The sequence below is a fragment of the Schistocerca americana genome, chromosome 6 (assembly GCF_021461395.2).
Source record: "Schistocerca americana isolate TAMUIC-IGC-003095 chromosome 6, iqSchAmer2.1, whole genome shotgun sequence".
NCBI classification, from domain to species: Eukaryota; Metazoa; Arthropoda; class Insecta; order Orthoptera; family Acrididae; genus Schistocerca; species Schistocerca americana.
Window position 1 is genome coordinate 23,438,662 of NC_060124.1, and position 18,418 is coordinate 23,457,079.

General features: G+C 42.5%; 1 protein-coding gene across 1 annotated transcript in view; it reads right to left on the reverse strand.

Moving 5' to 3' along the window:
• The window catches only part of LOC124619377 (nesprin-1), a 635,455-nt gene that overhangs the window by 454,554 nt on the left and 162,483 nt on the right, over positions 1-18,418 (reverse strand). The window contains exon 5 of the mRNA XM_047145705.1: positions 12,978-13,070. Within this exon, the coding sequence (XP_047001661.1) occupies positions 12,978-13,070 (93 nt within the window). The remainder of the gene's footprint in view (positions 1-12,977; positions 13,071-18,418) is intronic.

An 18,418-nucleotide genomic window follows, 5' to 3' on the forward strand; every position in this document is an offset into this window, starting at 1 on the left:
GCTCTCATCGAGTCTGAAGCTGTGCTTTCTGGCCCCTACTCCAGCTATTTTCTAGGGAATCTAGGTGCTGTGAGTGAGGAACAGGGGGGAAAGATTCCATTAAAACCTTAAACAAATGGAACTGGGTACCCGGACCGATGGGATGTCAGCACGATAGCTGACTACTGCTGGATGCTGCATAGGGAGTGTCCTCGATCAGTGCACAGAAGAAGACGTAATTAGGGGGAAAAGAGTAGACGTTCTGATACATGCCTTTGTAATAGACTTCATTCAAATGTTACGAGTGCCGTATTTTTCATGTTTTTTTTAATACAGTTTTTTTAATGCATGTGTCTTGTACGAATTTTCTGGATGTTCATCATTACTCAGTGAAAAAAACCTTATGTGGTAGAGGATAACCGTTAACATTTCTGAACTTAGCATATCAAAAAACATTAAAAATACTCAAAATGACTCCGAAAAATATTGCAGACTATAAATTCGTAGAATTGTGCAACATAAAATGATGAAATTAGCACATACTAATGAAATATGCATACCCATTTAGGCATAGAAGTAAGCAACCCTAAAACATTGTATGGATATCTATTAAATAATTTGAGATCGACACTTTTGTAAACTTTCTGCCCAATTTAAATCTTGTAGCAAGAAGCAATCTCAGCTTTACCGAAACAGTTAAATCAAAATTGAAGATTTTGTGATCTTGCCTCTTTTAGGACAAATTTTTGCAGACGCCCTTGGTCGACACATGGGTACACCTAAGGCAGGAAACAAAGCATCTCACCAGACAATAGGCGCCTTCCTGAGCATATCATTTTAGATAAAGGAGAGGCCTTCAGCAATGCGATTGGCGTTGGCCTACACGCCATAAATTCGATTGTCGAGACGCGCTGGTATATCAAGCATAAGGCAGTGCACAGGAGAAAAGATAAAGGTTCTCCTACTGTGGGACGCTTTGCTGCTGTTCTGTTTTGACACACTTCAACACCTGCTAAAACATCACTCGAGACTGAATATGAGCATAAGTAATGAATCATACCTGCTGTCATACGCATGCAACCCAGTCCAGCAGCTCTTTTCACACATGCAATTACATCTTCCGGAAATGCTGCCATACTTAACTCACAGCGTGAAAGCTAGGAATTTCTTGATATCAACTCATTGGCCATACACCACCTGGTAACGAAACGAACTAATGTACCTGAGTAAAATGTCACTCCCAGTGTTCTACTTGCCTCAGTGTACCAGTAATACCAAGTGAAGCACACCTGTGATAAACAGTATTAGAGCCGCGCCGAGTGGCTGCGCTGTTTAAGACGCCATGTCACGGATTGTGCGGCTCCTCCCGCCGGAGCTTCGAGTCCTCCCTCGGGCATGGGTGTGTGTGTTGTTCTTAGCATAAGTTAGTTTAAGTCTAGAGGCCGATGACGTCAGCAGTTAGGTCCCTTAGGAATTCACACACATTTGAACATTTTATCAGAATTAGAACGGCATACTGTTGTGTTGTTCTTAATCCCATGGGAAATACGCATTGCTTACAAGGGAACCTCCCCATCGCACCCCCCTCAGATTTAGTTATAACTTGGCACAGTGGATAGGTCTTGATAAACTGAACACATATCAATTGAGAAAACAGGAAGAAGTTGTGTGGAACTGTGAAAAAATAAGCAAAATGTACAAACTGAGTAGTCCATGGGCCACATAAGCAACATCAAGGAGAATGTGAGTTTAAGAGCGCCGTGGTCCCGTGGTAGCGTGAGCAGCTGCAGATGAAGAGGTCAGAGGTCCTTGGTTCAATTCTTCCCACGAGTGACAATTTTACTTTCTTTATTTTTGCATAGTTATTATCTGTCTGTTCGTTCATTGACGTCTCTGTTCACTGTAATAAGTTTAGTGTCTGTGTTTTGCGACCGCATCGCAAAACCGTGCGATTAGTAGACGAAAGGACGTGCCTCTCCAATCGGAACCGAAAACATTTGATCGCAAGGTCATAGGTCAACCGATTCCTCCACAGGAAAACACATCTGATATATTCTATACGACACTGGTGACGGCATGTGCGTCACATGACAGGAATATGTTGTCGACCCACCTAACTTGTACACTTGGCGAATGGGTAAAAAGATTCTTCTACCTTGCCCGATTTAGGTTTTCTTGTGGATGTGATAATCACTCCCAAAAAAGTGATGAAAACATAAGAGTTTGTCACATAAACTGAAAATAAAAAATTAAAGATTTCACTCGGTGGAAGATTTGAACCAAGGACCTTTCGTTCCGCAACTGCCCACGTTACCACGAGACCACGGTACTCCTGCGACCCCAGTGTCTTTGATGTTACCTATCTTCCCATGAACTACTCAGTTTGTATATTTTGCTTATTTTTTCACAGTTCCACACATCTTCTTCCTGTTTTCTCAATTGATCTGGGTTCAGTTTTTCAAGGCCTATCCACTGTGCCAACTTATAACTAAACCTGAGGGGGGTGCGATGGGGAGGTTCCCTTGTTAGCCCCGAACATCCTAGAACAAGTTATTAAGTAGTTGTGTGAAGGACAACTAACCCCGTCAGTCCAAAACGTTTCGAGACTGGAGTAATAAACAATACAGAAAATTTAAGATGGTGGTTTAATGCTTTAGTTATTCTAATTGTCTCCCTCCACTAGAGTGCAACGCACAGAACGTTTATACAGCCACGTTAAACTGCCACGAAAGTCCTCCCTTAGGATGTCATTCAATTCGCATCTCACATTGGCTTGAATGTCTGTTATGTCGTCAAAGCGTTGGCCGTTCGTGTGTATTTTTGCACTTTGTGGTTTTGTGGTAGTTGGGTATTGATATCACCAAGTTTCGTCACCCGTTTTTCTTTTCTTTTTTTCAGAAAAAACTGTCCGCGTTTGACACACTAAAGCCGCAGGTGCACTACTTGGCACTACTGGATCACAACTGATTGGACGAACAACTGACTGGTCGAATACACATCTGCTGTTTATAGTTGCGTTTTGTAGTTACTGCACTAACGTCACTTGGTTGGTTGATTTGGGGGACGTCTCTTGTACAATTGATTGAACAAACAACTGAAAGGTCGAATGCGCATCTGCTGTTTATAGTTGTTAGTTCGAGCTGGCACTGTAGTTACTGCACTGACACCACTTGGTTGGTTGATTTGGGGAATGTCGCTTGCGATAAAACTTCAAGGCGCAGTTGCATACTGCAAGTTATAATACAAAATATTTAAATACGTCAAAATCAATATGACGTCTCGTGCATCGAGAGTTACGTCGTTTATACATCACTTCTGTTGGTATAATTCTGCCATGGTAATTAATGTTGTTACACTAATTACTTATTGAAACGACGACCGCTTTCGGTATCTCAAAATCAGAATTTTCCACTTATCGCGAACGTGTGTCATGCGCTGGCGTCAGTTATAAAATAGGATAAATCAACATAGAGGGCTCCAAATCAACATAGAGTGCTCCATCTTCAGACATATGAAATTATTGTATTTGGTAATACACACAGCCAACTGAGTACTTGGCTTTCCTGTCGTGCGGCTGCCCAGTAGCAACATTTTCCGCCAACATAAAATGATTGGGGCTCCTGCACCGACTGCACGTTTATGTTACCAAATACAATTATTTTATATATCTCAAGATCGAGAAAATTTTGTAGTCTGGGTAACCACAGTCTGGATGTACTATTTTGAAGATAAAACAGCTCCAGGTGTAAGTACTTCACGAGGTCTGTTAAAAAATTGCGGAACATTCGTAATTTCGTGCAATAGTGTGTTGGAGCGAAGTGCGGTTGGCATCCCTGCACACCGCTGTGTTTAGTGTGTAACTGCCGGAAGTTTCACTGTTGTGTATGTGTGTTATCGTTCAGTGTTGTATTGAGTAGAACGTTATGTCGTATAGCTTGCGAATTTTGAGATGGCAGAGTTAGAGGAGCAACGCATCTGCATTAAATTTTACGTGAAACCCAACAAAACGTTTAACAGACACACCTAATGATGCAGAAAGCCTACGATGATGACTGCTTACGCCATACTCGCTGCAATGAATGGTTCACACAGCTTAAAAATGACCGGACGGAGCCGGCCGGAGAGGCCGACCGGTTCTAGGCGCTACAGTCTGGAACCGCGCGACCGCTACGTCGCAGATTCGAATCCTACCTCGGGCATGGATGTGTGTAATGTCCTTAGGTTAGCTAGTTTTAAGTAGTTCTAAGTTCTAGGGGACTGATGACCTTAGCAGTTAAGTCCCATAGTGCTCAGAGCCATTTTTTTGACCGGACGGAAGTTAAAGATGACTCTCGTTCAGGACGCCCATAGACGTCTACCGACGATGCTCATGTGAGGAACGCCAAAGAAATTGTTCGTGCCAATCCTTACCGTGACTGTCCGAGAGATTGCAGAAGAATGCAACATTTCATTTGGATCATGTCATGATTTCCTGATACAGCATCTGCACCATGTTGCCGCAAAGTTCAGCAGACGGTTCTTGAGTCAACATCAGCAAGACCTTCGCCTCGCAATCTGTGAAGAGCTGTTGGATCGCACAGATGAGAACGAGATGTTCCTTAAGTGAACCGTAACTGGTGTTGAGACGTGGGTCTACGGTTACAATGTTGAGACCGAGGCTCAATCTTCACAATGGGTCAGGAAAGGTTCTCCAAGATTAAAATAAGCTCATCAGGTCAGGTTAAACATCAAAGCCAGGCTGACAGTTTTCTTTGACTTTGAAGGATTAATTAATCATGAATTCGTGCCACAGGGGCAAACTGTTAATCGATGGTACTATCGGGATGTGTTGCAACGTCTGTGAGAAAATGTGAGAAGGAAACGGCCTGAAATGTGGCGAGACAATTCATGGCTCATGCATCACGATGACGCACCCGTACATAAAAAACGAAATCACTGTGCTGCCTCATCCTCCGTACACCTCAGACCTGGCCGCTATGGAAATTTTTTATTTCCAAAGTTGAAAACCTCTTTGAAAGGACAAATACACTCCTGGAAATGGAAAAAAGAACACATTGACACCGGTGTGTCAGACCCACCATACTTGCTCCGGACACTGCGAGAGGGCTGTACAAGCAATGATCACACGCACGGCACAGCGGACACACCAGGAACCGCGGTGTTGGCCGTCGAATGGCGCTAGCTGCGCAGCATTTGTGCACCGCCGCCGTCAGTGTCAGCCAGTTTGCCGTGGCATACGGAGCTCCATCGCAGTCTTTAACACTGGTAGCATGCCGCGACAGCGTGGACGTGAACCGTATGTGCAGTTGACGGACTTTGAGCGAGGGCATATCGTGGGCATGCGGGAGGCCGGGTGGACGAATTGCTCAACACGTGGGGCGTGAGGTCTCCACAGTACATCGATGTTGTCGCCAGTGGTCGGCGGAAGGTGCACGTGCCCGTCGACCTGGGACCGGACCGCAGCGACGCACGGATGCACGCCAAGACCGTAGGATCCTACGCAGTGCCGTAGGGGACCGCACCGCCACTTCCCAGCAAATTAGGGACACTGTTGCTCCTGGGGTATCGGCGAGGACCATTCGCAACCGTCTCCATGAAGCTGGGCTACGGTCCCGCACACCGTTAGGCCGTCTTCCGCTCACGCCCCAACATCGTGCAGCCCGCCTCCAGTGGTGTCGCGACAGGCGTGAATGGAGGGACGAATGGAGACGTGTCGTCTTCAGCGATGAGAGTCGCTTCTGCCTTGGTGCCAATGATGGTCGTATGCGTGTTTGGCGCCGTGCAGGTGAGCGCCACAATCAGGACTGCATACGACCGAGGCACACAGGGCCAACACCCGGCATCATGGTGTGGGGAGCGATCTCCTACACTGGCCGTACACCACTGGTGATCGTCGAGGGGACACTGAATAGTGCACGGTACATCCAAACCGTCATCTAACCCATCGTTCTACCATTCCTAGACCGGCAAGGGAACTTGCTGTTCCAACAGGACAATGCACGTCCGCATGTATCCCGTGCCACCCAACGTGCTCTAGAAGGTGTAAGTCAACTACCCTGGCCAGCAAGATCTCCGGATCTGTCCCCCATTGAGCATGTTTAGGACTGGATGAAGCGTCGTCTCACGCGGTCTGCACGTCCAGCACGAACGCTGGTCCAACTGAGGCGCCAGGTGGAAATGGCATGGCAAGCCGTTCCACAGGACTACATCCAGCATCTCTACGATTGTCTCCATGGGAGAATAGCACCCTGTATTGCTGCGAAAAGTGGATATACACTGTACTAGTGCCGACATTGTGCATGCTCTGTTGCCTGTGTATGTGGCTGTGGTTCTGTCAGTGTGATCATGTGATGTATCTGTCCCCAGGAATGTGTCAATAAAGTTTCCCCTTCCTGGGACAATGAATTCACGGTGTTCTTATTTCAATTTCCAGGAGTGTATTTGCAACGATAGACGAGATAAAAGAAAATTCGGAGACGGCGCTTCTGCGGGACCTTGTCACGTTTCGCGCGGCTCCCCCCTCAGACATTGGAGTCCTCCCTCGAGCATGGCTGTGTGTGTTGTCCTTACCGTAAGTTAGTTTAATTTGTGTGTAAGCCGGAAGTAGAAACGGCGTTGGGAGCTGTGTATTACACTACTGACCATTAAAATTGCTACACCAAGAAGAAATGCAGATGATAAACGGGTAGTCATTGGACTAATATATTATACTAGAACTGACATGTGATTACATTTTCAACCAATTTCGGTGCATAGATCCCGAGAAATCAGTACCCAGAACAACCACCTCTGGCCGTAATAACGGCCTTGATAAGCCTGGGCATTGAGTCAAGCAGAGCTTGGATGGCGTGTACAAGTTACAGCTGCCCATGCAGCTTCAACACGGTACCACAGTTCATCGAGAGTAGTGACTGGCGTATTGTGACGAGCCAGTTGCTCGGCCACCATTGACCAGACGTTTTCAATTGGTGAGAGATCTGGAGAATGTGCTGGCCAGGGCAGCAGTCGAACATTTTCTGTATCCAGAAAGGCCCGTACAGGACCTGCAACATGCGGTCGTTAATTATCCTGCTGAAATGTGGGGTTTCGCAGGGATCGAATTAAGGGTAGAGCCACGGGTCGTAACACATCTGAAATGTAACGTCCACTGTTCAAAGTGCCGTCAATGCGAACAAGAGGTGACCGAGACGTGTAGCCAATGGCACCCCATAGCATCACGCCGGGAGATACACCAGTATGGCGATTAAGAATACACGCTTCCAATGTACGTTCGCCGCGATGTCGCCAAACACGGATGCTACTATCATGACGCTGTAAACAGAACCTGGATTCAGCCGAAAAAATGATGTTTTGCCATTCGTGCACCCAGGTTCGTCGTTGAATACACCATCGCAGGCGCTCCTGTCTGTAATGCAGCGTCAAGGGTAACCGCAGCCAGGGTCTCCGAGCTTATAGTCCATGCTGCCGCAAACGTCGTCGAACTGTTCGTGCAGATGGTTGGTGTCTTGCAAACGTCCCCATCTGTTGACTCACGGATCGCGAAGTGGCTGCACGATCCGTTACAGCCATGCGGATAAGATGCCTGTTGTCTCGACAGCTAGTGATACAAGGCCATTGGGTTCCAGAACGGAGTTCCATATTACCCTCCTGAACCCACCGATTCCATATTCTGCTAACAGTCATAGGATCTCGACCAACGAGAGCAGCAATATCGCGATACGACAAACCGCAATCGCGATAGGCTACAATCCGGCCTTTATCAAAGTCGGAAACGTGATGGTACGCATTTTTCCTCCTAACACGAGGCATCACAACAACGTTTCACCAGGCAACGCCGGTCAACTGCTGTTTGTGTATGAGAAATCGGTTGGAAACTTTCCTCATGTCAGCACGTTGTAGGTGTCGCCACCGGCTCCAACCTTGTGTGAATGGTCTGAAAAGCTAATCATTTGCATATCATGTCGGTTCAATTTCGCGTCTGTAGCACGTTATCTTCGTGGTGTAGCAATTTTAATGGCCAGTAGTGTAATTGTGGAGGAGAGCATTACGAAGGAGGCCATGCACAATAAGTAAAAGATAAGCGTAGAAAAATTTTGTGGCGAAAGTTCCGGAATTTTTTTGAACAGTCCTCGTATTTACAGGCACGACCGTTTTCGAAGCATTATAGCTGCAGCATCATGTCCTGATCAAGGAAGAGAATGGGATCACCCAGCGTTTATAGTCAGTAATTTTTCGCTATGTAGCGAACATCAATTTCAAAATAGCATAAGACAGCTTAGAACGCTCCCCTGATACGGTCGCATGATTCCTGGTGAGTTAAAGGGTCCCTACATACCGAAAAGTGGTCAGAAATAGCTCGTATAAGACCATCTATGTAATTACTTAAAATTAATGAGCACCGGTCCCTCTTCTACCATCGCAAGTGCTCCCACTGGATGTGTAATAACAGGCGGCCTGTTACAGCGCGAGTGTTCACGACGGTACATCAGGGACCGGTGCTGATTAATTTCAAATAATTCCACACGTGATCATACACGACAGGTTTTTGACCACTTTCCGGTATAGAGGGACCCTTTAGCTCACCAGGTATCAGGGGAGCCCTCTATGTTGATTTATCCTATTTTATAATTGACGCCAGTGCACGACACAAGCTCGCGATAAGTGGGAAATTCTGGTTCCAATCCCGGTTGGCCACAAATTTTCACTATCGTCATTGCGTTCTACAACTGATGGTTGTCCATATTCGCAGTTGCGAATACGTTTAATGTCTTCCATATTTACTTAAAGTAGGCAGTCGGTGAAAGATAAGTGGTTATCATGGTAAGCTCCGGGTGCAGCAGCTTATTTGGTCAGTTAGTCTACTGTTTCGTTATACAAAAAGTGCCCGTGTGAGCTTTTATCCAAAGCATACTAATATATTTATTTCTCAATAGCAATCCGTTACTTCGTGTGCAATGCCTGTAACAAGTTTACTGTTGCGTTTTCCCCACTTCTCGTTCTTTTTGGCACTGGGAATGCTTTTTGAATCAGATACAATAAAACTCTTCTCGGCGTTCTGAGTTAAAAGAGCACTTAATGGTCTACAAAAGACAAGAAATACGTCGTTAGCTTTGTGTTGGTCTTTGGAGGCGTTAACTGTAGTGCCGTCTGTCTACGTAGATAAGGTCTGTTATGAGGAATCCTGCAATTCATTTAGACTATGTTTATTGTAAAACATCCACAGAGACGAATTGCTAGTAATGCATAAACCATTTTCAGGAGTTCAGTTTCAACTAATAACGAAGAATTAATTGACACTCTGTTAATTTATAGCAAATATTGCTAAAATGAATAAAGAGCTTCGCAAGTGGACGATGTTCAACTCATCCCACCTTCGTTAATACTGTCAAAAGACTGCGGGAGACTGAAAGTGTTGCCCGGAGACAATTTGCGAAGGAGTACAGCCACCAACAAAGCTGCAGGATAGTGGTTCTTCCTGCTGCTGTACTAAATCCGAATTCAGTCTCTCCGTACCATATTCCTCTACGTCAATGGTACAGTGATTTTCAACATCGTTCTCCTGCAAGACGTAATTTGTGCAGAAAGTATTGTTTACCGATGAAGCCACATTCACAAATCACAGGAATGAAAATTTGAAAGCCAAGTGCTACGCGCCTACAAAAAACCAGCATTGGCTTTAGATGTTCAACCAACGACAGCGGGTATCAATATGCGGTAATAGGCGTAATCGGACAATATATGATAGGCAGTTAGTGATCGTACGTTGAACGGGGAAAAGTGCACACATTTTTTCTATAAATTTTTATTCTTCCTATTAGAAAAATTGCCCTTGAAAACTCATCAAATGATAAGGTTTCAACACAATGTGTGTTCTGCCCATAATTCTTCAATGGTAAGACATGCATGAAACTGATTATTTCCAAACGGTTTGGTGGGAAGTGGCAGTCCTATTCAAACGTATCCAAAGTGATCACCAGAAACGACAGCCTTGAACTTCTTCCTTTGCGATAACGTAAATCATGATTTCAACAGGGAGGTTACAACGACCTTGGCGAACATCACAGGACTGCCGCGCGTAAAGCGATTACTCGAGGTTGCTGATAGTAGTTGAGTTGATTAGTAATGCAGTGTGTACGAAAGTATCGTGATGAACGTACTCTTTAAAAAAATTCACCAACAGGAATGCGATTACACATACTGTAATGTTTCCATTGTTTCTTGTTTACAATCTTTTGTTTAATTTATTTCATGGATTGTTTTAATCACGATATTTCCAGTTTCTAAAAGACGTAATATATGTAAAACAAACAGAAGAAATAATTTTTCATCAAAAAATAATAAATTTCATCCAGCAAATTAATACTTTTGTCACTGAGAAACTCTACTTTGCGTGCATCAGTTGCTCTCATTGATAACAGACCATTTGTTGGTCACTGTGAGAGGTAAAAAGAAATTAATTCTCTCATCTTAATGCCATCTGAACGACTTTCCAGCGATATAATATTTTCTCTGAACGAAACAAGTTTAAACCTCTGTAAAGTCTAATGCAAAAGCATAACATTGCGATTTAACAAAGTGGTGCACGTTTCCTTGGAGGAGAATGCAAACTTTCATGCCGTGGATCTTCAACTGCCGCAACGGTACAAAAGTCCCCACATTCACATTTTTTCTCTGTGATTTCTTGTTAGGTCTACGAGAAAGGTGTGGACTGAAGTGGTCTCATTTACATATGCTATTCCGGTGGCAACAAATAGCATAATTCCATTTAAAGAGTTGATCATTACAAATAGCTTCAATGCCTCAAAACTAATTATTCAATTGAAAAGGTTAGGAATCTCACCCTGTATGAATCTAAAGTGGTTTTCAGATAGCCAAGATGCATAAAGATGAGGAGTATAAAAATTGTCAATACTTGCAGGCCTTTCTCTTCAGTTGCTACTTCAACTTTGCTTGATTATATAGATAAGAAAAAAAATTCCATCTTTTGCAACTGAATGTTCTATCTGTGTGTAACAAACACGTTCCACCTATTCATGCTAATGATCTTCAGTGGTCTGTAGTACACAAGAAAATTATTTAATTATACATATTTTGATAAGAGATCTGAGTTATTCTTGAAATCTCATTTTATTACGTAACTATTTACAACTGTATGATAAACTCCGCCCCCCCTCCATACATACACACACACGTACACACACACACACACACACACACACACACACACACACACACACACACACAATGCCTCAGCACCAATCCTCCCTCTATCCCCACGACAACAATTCACTCTGCTCTCACCCTCTACAACTCCTATGATCCCTGCCAGCCCAAAAGCATATGATGAGAATATGAGGAGCGGAATATTTAAATGTGACCAATTAATAGGAAAAAACCTGTACTATATGTATCTATTACATACAGAGGATCATACGGATACATGGAAAGGACGTAAATATGATTAAATGTAAAAAATTAGTATCATATAGTCGTAAATATTTAGATAATAACACGAGATGCCAAGAATCACTACAGTTCTCTTATCCAAATATGTATAATTAAATAGTTTTCTTGTATATTGTAGAACACTGAAGATGCCTGGCATGAAAAAGTGAAACATGTTTGATTCACACAAATGAAATATTCAGTTGCAAAATATGAAATTTTTTCTTATCTATACATTAAAGCACAAAAGAAGATAAATGTTTATCCTTGTAAGCAGCATTCTAAGCTTATGGTGTATATAATTATAATATTCTAACTGCAACACAGTAGATACATCTTTTTCAAACCTGCTGAAAGCATGAAGCAGAGCTTATGGAAGATGTGTTGTAGTATGGGTTCGGTATCCTCATTGTGATACCTGTTTCCTTCCGTGATATAGTGCATTAACATAGCTCTCAATTACGTGATTCTGAACGTTAAAGTTCACAGCGCGTGATCTGAAGTAAACTAAACGCTATAAACGGTAGTTGTATTGCTGTCAATGTGGAAGTAATTTTGTTTTCGAGGCGATCGGGGTATACAGTAATATCCAGTTTATCGAGATCGCATAGATAAATTGGTGTCAAACCGTCTGGCCGACCTCGGTGGTTGAAACTCCAGCCGGAAGAGAACTTGTCATTGCCGTGTTTTCTTTTTATCGAGAAACCACTGTGGGCTTCTATATTGCGTATTTGCGTCCTGATACATTTCTGTCATGCAACTCTTAACATGCATTTTCCAAGCAGTTTATAAGCACTGTGTATAGGTGAATACATGCACTTACAGCTGAAAATTATGAAAAGATTTGACGCTTTAGTGGACGAATTGTAACACCCATAAAAATGCTCAAACGTCAATCGAATAAATGTCATTATAAAAGAAACCATGCATAAGTAGCTGACATGAATGTAGCAGTTTAACTCACCACCTTCAACTCCTTATAACGAAGCTTGTATTAGAAATAAATCTCTTTATCGTCAGTGTAATTTGACTACAGTTACAAAACCATTACAAGTACATTCACAGAATGAGTTAAATCTATTTTATGTTTATTCTATCCTATTAATTGATGATAATAATAAGTTGTTTCAAATGTTTAGTGGGTAAATATGACGCAGGTAAGGAAATTATTCAAAGCACTTTCTATACAGACGTTTAGACATTGCTAAGTGGCTTCTTACCATTTAAGGAAAGCAGCGTAAAATTTTACTACAAGGTTATAAAAATGTAGTATCCTGTTAAATTATTCCTGTGTGATGTGCAGACCAAGAAAATCAACTAAGAACAAAGTGAACAAAGTATTAATTGTATATCTTAGATGACCTGCCAATTTACTGTAATTTGCTGTGGAAATTATATTTCTGAGGAATGTCATAGTGCTGCACTTCCAGCGACGATGCAGGCTATCATCTGCTATTTTTATGCTTCTCTATGTTTTTCTTTTAACGGAATTTCAGGCGTAGCATATCAGTAAGCTTGTTAGTAAAAATAAGTTGTTCAGGAAGAAACCTTACCTGGAAATATAAAATGATAGTCCATATAAGACCAAGGACAACGGGTGGTCGACCATCTACTAGGTCTGATGAGTTAATGTTGACAAGTTTTATCTGAAACAAAAATCCAAAATTCAGAACAAAAAGAAATATAGTTATTTAACATAAAAAATAAGGAACTGACACTATTATACAATGGCAGAACAATATAGCCAATGATTGCTTGCTTATATTTGGATTGTTAATTTACAAAAAAGGCTTATATAATTGTATTTTGATTTATTGATCCATCTAGTAGACAATAATTCAATCAGATGACAGTTGTGCTCATTGTAACCAATAGTGTTGCTGTTCTACGCAGTATATGGTCTACCAAGAGTCGTTGGGCACTTTTTCTCTGGTGTTTCGGCAAAAATTTAGAATTTTGTTTCTGTGATATTTAGTTGTAGTCATTCTAAAGAAACACCGAAATACCGCTCATCACACCTTTCAGGTGCCGTCTTGCATTGATTGGTTGATTTGATAGAGCGGACCAGACAGTGAGCTCATACGTCCCATCGAATTAGGGAAGGATGGGGAAGGAAGCCGGCCGTGTCCTTTCAAAGGAACCATACCAGCATTTGCCTGAAGCGATTTAGGGGAATCACGGAAAACTTAAATCAGGATGGCGGGACGTGGGTTTGAACCGTCGTCCTCCCGAATGCAGTTGAGTGTGCTAACCAGTGCGCCACACCGCTCTGTTTGCATCGGTCTGTTTGCATTCATAAACAAAATAATTTTTAAATTGGAATTTTTCGTGTCTATTCGATAAAGCCATCCGAAATTACTGCCATTGCAATGCAGTAGCGCTGCTTAATTACGGGTTATTCTCCGTGTTTTCTGTCCCTGCCAATACCGAAACGATATGAAACGAATATCGCACTAGAGTAATTTGGAACAGCTCTGTCGAACTGGCGCGTAAAATTGACGGTGGACATCGCATGAAACATACAGGGTGATTCAAAAAGAATACCACAACTTTAAAAATGTGTATTTAATGAAAGAAACATAATATAACCTTCTGTTATACATCATTACAAAGAGTATTTAAAAAGGTTTTTTTTTCACTCAAAAACAAGTTCAGAGATGTTCAATATGGCCCCCTCCAGACACACGAGCAATATCAACCCGATACTCCAACTCGTTCCACACTCTCTGTAGCATATCAGGCGTAACAGTTTGGATAGCTGCTGTTATTTCTCGTTTCAAATCATCAATGGTGGCTGGGAGAGGTGGCCGAAACACCATATCCTTAACATACCCCCATAAGAAAAAATCGCAGGGGGTAAGATCAGGGCTTCTTGGAGGCCAGTGATGAAGTGCTCTGTCATGGGCTGCCTGGCTGCCGATCCATCGCCTCGGGTAGTTCAGGTTTCATAACTAACCTTTTTCGTAGGACTCTCCATACAGTTGATTGTGGAATTTGCAGCTCTCTGCTAGCTCTGCGAGTCGATTTTCCTGGGCTGCGAACAAATGGTTGCTGGATGCGTGCTAGATTTTCATCATTCGTTCTCAGCCGCCCAGAACTTTTCCCTTTGCACAAACACCCATTCTCTGTAAACTGTTTATTCCAACGTTTAATACACCACCTATCAGGAGGTTTAACACCATACTTCGTTCGAAATGCACGCTGAACAACTGTCGTCGATTCACTTCTGCCGTACTCAATAACACAAAAAGCTTTCTGTTGAGCGGTCGCCATCTTAGCATCAACTGACGCTGACGCCTAGTCAACAGCGCCTCAAGCGAACAAATGTACAACTAAATGAAACTTTATAGCTCCCTTAATTCGCCGACAGATAGTGCTTAGCTCTGCCTTTTGTCGTTGCAGAGTTTTAAATTCCTAAAGTTGTGGTATTCTTTTTGAATCACCCTGTACAATGTGCAGTATTTATTTGAGTCACCTCCATCCATGCACTGCAAGAAAAGAATTGCAAATATCTGCCGAAACACTCTCTTAGGAGAGACACCTTTTACATAATGATTCCTTAACTCAGAGAACATTCTTCACACAAAACTTAAAAAATTTGGTACCGACCTCAGTTTCAGAGGAAAAGAAAGAAACGACATTTGCTCTATTGAAATACATATAAAGGTAATGAGGGATAGCACCGTCAGAGCGCAACTGCCCTTTCGATCGTCCCACAGTACAGGTTGTACTGTGACACCTCTAGAATAAGTGTATCTCTCGTCACAAATAGTATGTATCCGATCATTCTACATTCTCGAGCATTGGTATCTGGCTAAAATTCTACGGCGTCATATAACATTCAGATTCATTGGGGGAAGTACTGTTTTTACCTAGGCATTCAATTTAGCGTTGTTCAGTTTCTATGGAATACAGGTGAAGAATATCTCCAAAATTAATTTTCACTGTGCGGCGGGGTGTGTGCTGATTCGAAAGTTCCTGGCAGATTAAAAGTGTGCGCCGGACCAGAACTCTAACCTAGGAGTTTTGACTTTCGTGGAAACCTGCTCTACTGACTGAGCTGTCGAAGCACGACACACGATCAGTCCTCATCTTCTACATTCCAGGCTTCAGAGAAGGTCTTATGCAAACTTGGCGGGTTTAGAACTCCTGGAAGAAAGGACGTTGCGGAGACATGGCTTAGCCACAGCCTGGAGGACTGTTTCTAGAATGAATCATCACTCTGCAGAGCGGTGTGCGCTGATATGAAACTTTCCAGCGAAAGGCAAGGTTTCAGTTTCGTGTCTCGGTCTGGTACACAGTTGTAATTTGCCAATGTGTTTCACGAGAATATTTACAAGAGCACTCTTATTGTCGGTATAGAACTCGACAAAGCGCATCACTTGTGGATAGCTGTTTGGAAATGACTTCAAGGCTAACAAGGGGAGGCCGCCAATTTGAAATTCAGATTCGATTCATACTGCACATAATAAAAGCTCATTGCCAGAGGTGTAATGTGGCAAAGCACCAAGATGCACTTCTCAGCCGTTGTCGAGAAAATCGACAGTTAAAAGAAACCGTTGCGGTGAAATGCTCTCAACGATTAATTATTTTCTACAGCGCCGTGGCGCAGTGGTAAGCGCTCGGGTTCGTAGTCTGAAGGTCGCCGGATCGAATCTCGCGTCATGCAACATTTTTTTTATTGTTTTTTGTAATTCAAATATATATATATATATATATATATATATATATATATATATATATATATATAATTCCCGGCAATCAGTTGCAACAATTATGCATATAATAAGTTGTTGAAAGTCGCTTGTCGTGGAAAAATAATACTTGAAATAGAACACAATATCACAAATAATATTCAAGTGGATACAATTTATTGAAAAGTTCGGTATATACTCGCACATAATTAACAATTGGTGACCAGAAGTAGCTGGAGTATCGCACGAACCAGAGTGATAGTTATCATAGAAACATGGAAAGCAGAAAACAGCACGAATTCGAGCGCATCGTCGATTTCATTAATGTCTGTCAGTTCCTCATCACGAACGAGGGTGTTTTCGGCGAGCATTTGCAGCGTATTCTGGAACATTTCTTCCCCAATTACCATGGCTTCTTCGTTGACTGATGATGACGGTTCTGCTGTGATGCGATTACTGCTACGAAGGAGGCTTTCAAAACACACCAACGCATCTTTCAGTTGTTGTTTCGCCACTTCACTGTATATAGAATCTTCTTCGATCACATCACTTTCATGCGAAGGGCCCGGATCACTCTCTAATTGTACCGCCTCCATTTTTCCGTTTGTTTAACAGGGTGTACCAAAGCTCTCACGTACACACTGATATTCGACGATGTTATATAAGTTGCGCTAGGGACCGCATCTACCTTCTTTCGAAGTTAGCGGGCAAGTACGCTGTTACGCGGCGGCTCATTTCTGCCCATTCAACATCTGTCCTTCAGGTGTAACGAGTATATTTCATATCTGCCACAGCAAATTTGTGTTCGTGGGGTCTCTATTCTAATCCGAACGTTTGGCTTACACTATACGCATTCGTTTCGGAATATCGTTTCTACGTCTTCCGTTAACTATACGTGGTAAACATTATGAAGACAATTAATAACATTTGTGAAATACAACTTTGCGGAAAACATAATGATGTTCGAAGTCGCCAGTTTTTCCACGACAAACCACTTTCAACAACTTATTGTATGCATAATTATTGCAACTGATTGCCGGGAATTATATATTTATGTGTGTGTGTGTATACATTTGAATTACAAAAAACAAATAACAAAAAAAGTTGCATGGCGTGAGATTCGATCCTTTGGATTACGAACCCTAACGCTTACCGCTGCGCCACGAGGCTGTAGAAAATTATTAATCGCAGAGAGTATTTCACCGCAACGGTTTCTTTTAACTGTCGATTTTCTCGACAACGGCTGAGAAGTGCATCTTGGTGCTTTGCCACATTACACCTCTGGCCATGAGCTTTTATTATGTGCAGTATGAATCGAATCTGAATTTCACAATTGGCGGCCTCCCCTTGTAAGTGTAGAATCTCGAAAGGTAAACGATAAATTTGTTAAAAGACAAAGGTAAATTAACACTTGCCGGAACGTCACCGTCTCGTAACCGTCACGTTTTTGAATGGGGCACAACAACGTCGAAAGAACGTCGTGACGTTAAAATTGGTTCAAAAAACAGTCACCAGAGGCGCTATTTCGTACTTCATGGTAGATCGTCGCAAAATGCCGAAATTTAGTTTAAAGCAGTCTGCAAAGACTGCTGTTGCACTTGATGATGAGAGCAGAGAACAAAGAGAGTCTGGGTTAGAAAATGTTCAAAAATCGAGACTGTGATGGAGAGTTCCACACTCCATACAAGGAGCAGGAAGAGGAGGAGGAGTCGTTCTATAAATATTTCACACTGTCTAAACAACAGTTTTTTTACCCATTAAGCAAGACAAAATAAAAATTACGAAGAGAAGTCCAAGGATTAGGCGTCCAGTATCACCTCGACAGAAGCTGATGGTTTGCCTACGGTATGTCTGGACGTGCCGTTTTTTGTACTTAAACTATGTTGGCTTCCATTTCTGCTACCTGCTATTCGTCCTTAGTTTATTACAAATCTGATTTTAAACTTCTGCATTCCGCATCAGCTTTACTCCCAATTTTCGTTTTCGCTATTCCACTGGAAAAATCGTGAGTAAATCACATTGAACAAGGCATGTATCTTTTAGTTTGCAATGTATTCCTTCAGTGGATAAAAGAAAATACTTAATATTGTCTTCCAGTAAATTCCAAGATCTTTTCGCAATAGCAGTCAGTGGGGAGTACTTTCGTGTGGCAGATACTCGCCAAGTAGGCTACACTTGGGCCCGTCGAAACACACTTCCTGAGAAACCGTGACGTGACGTGTCGATGACGTTCCGTTGACGGCGTGTGTGAATGCCACCATTTGAACTGCAGAGGGGAATCTTTTGGCACGACGGTTGTG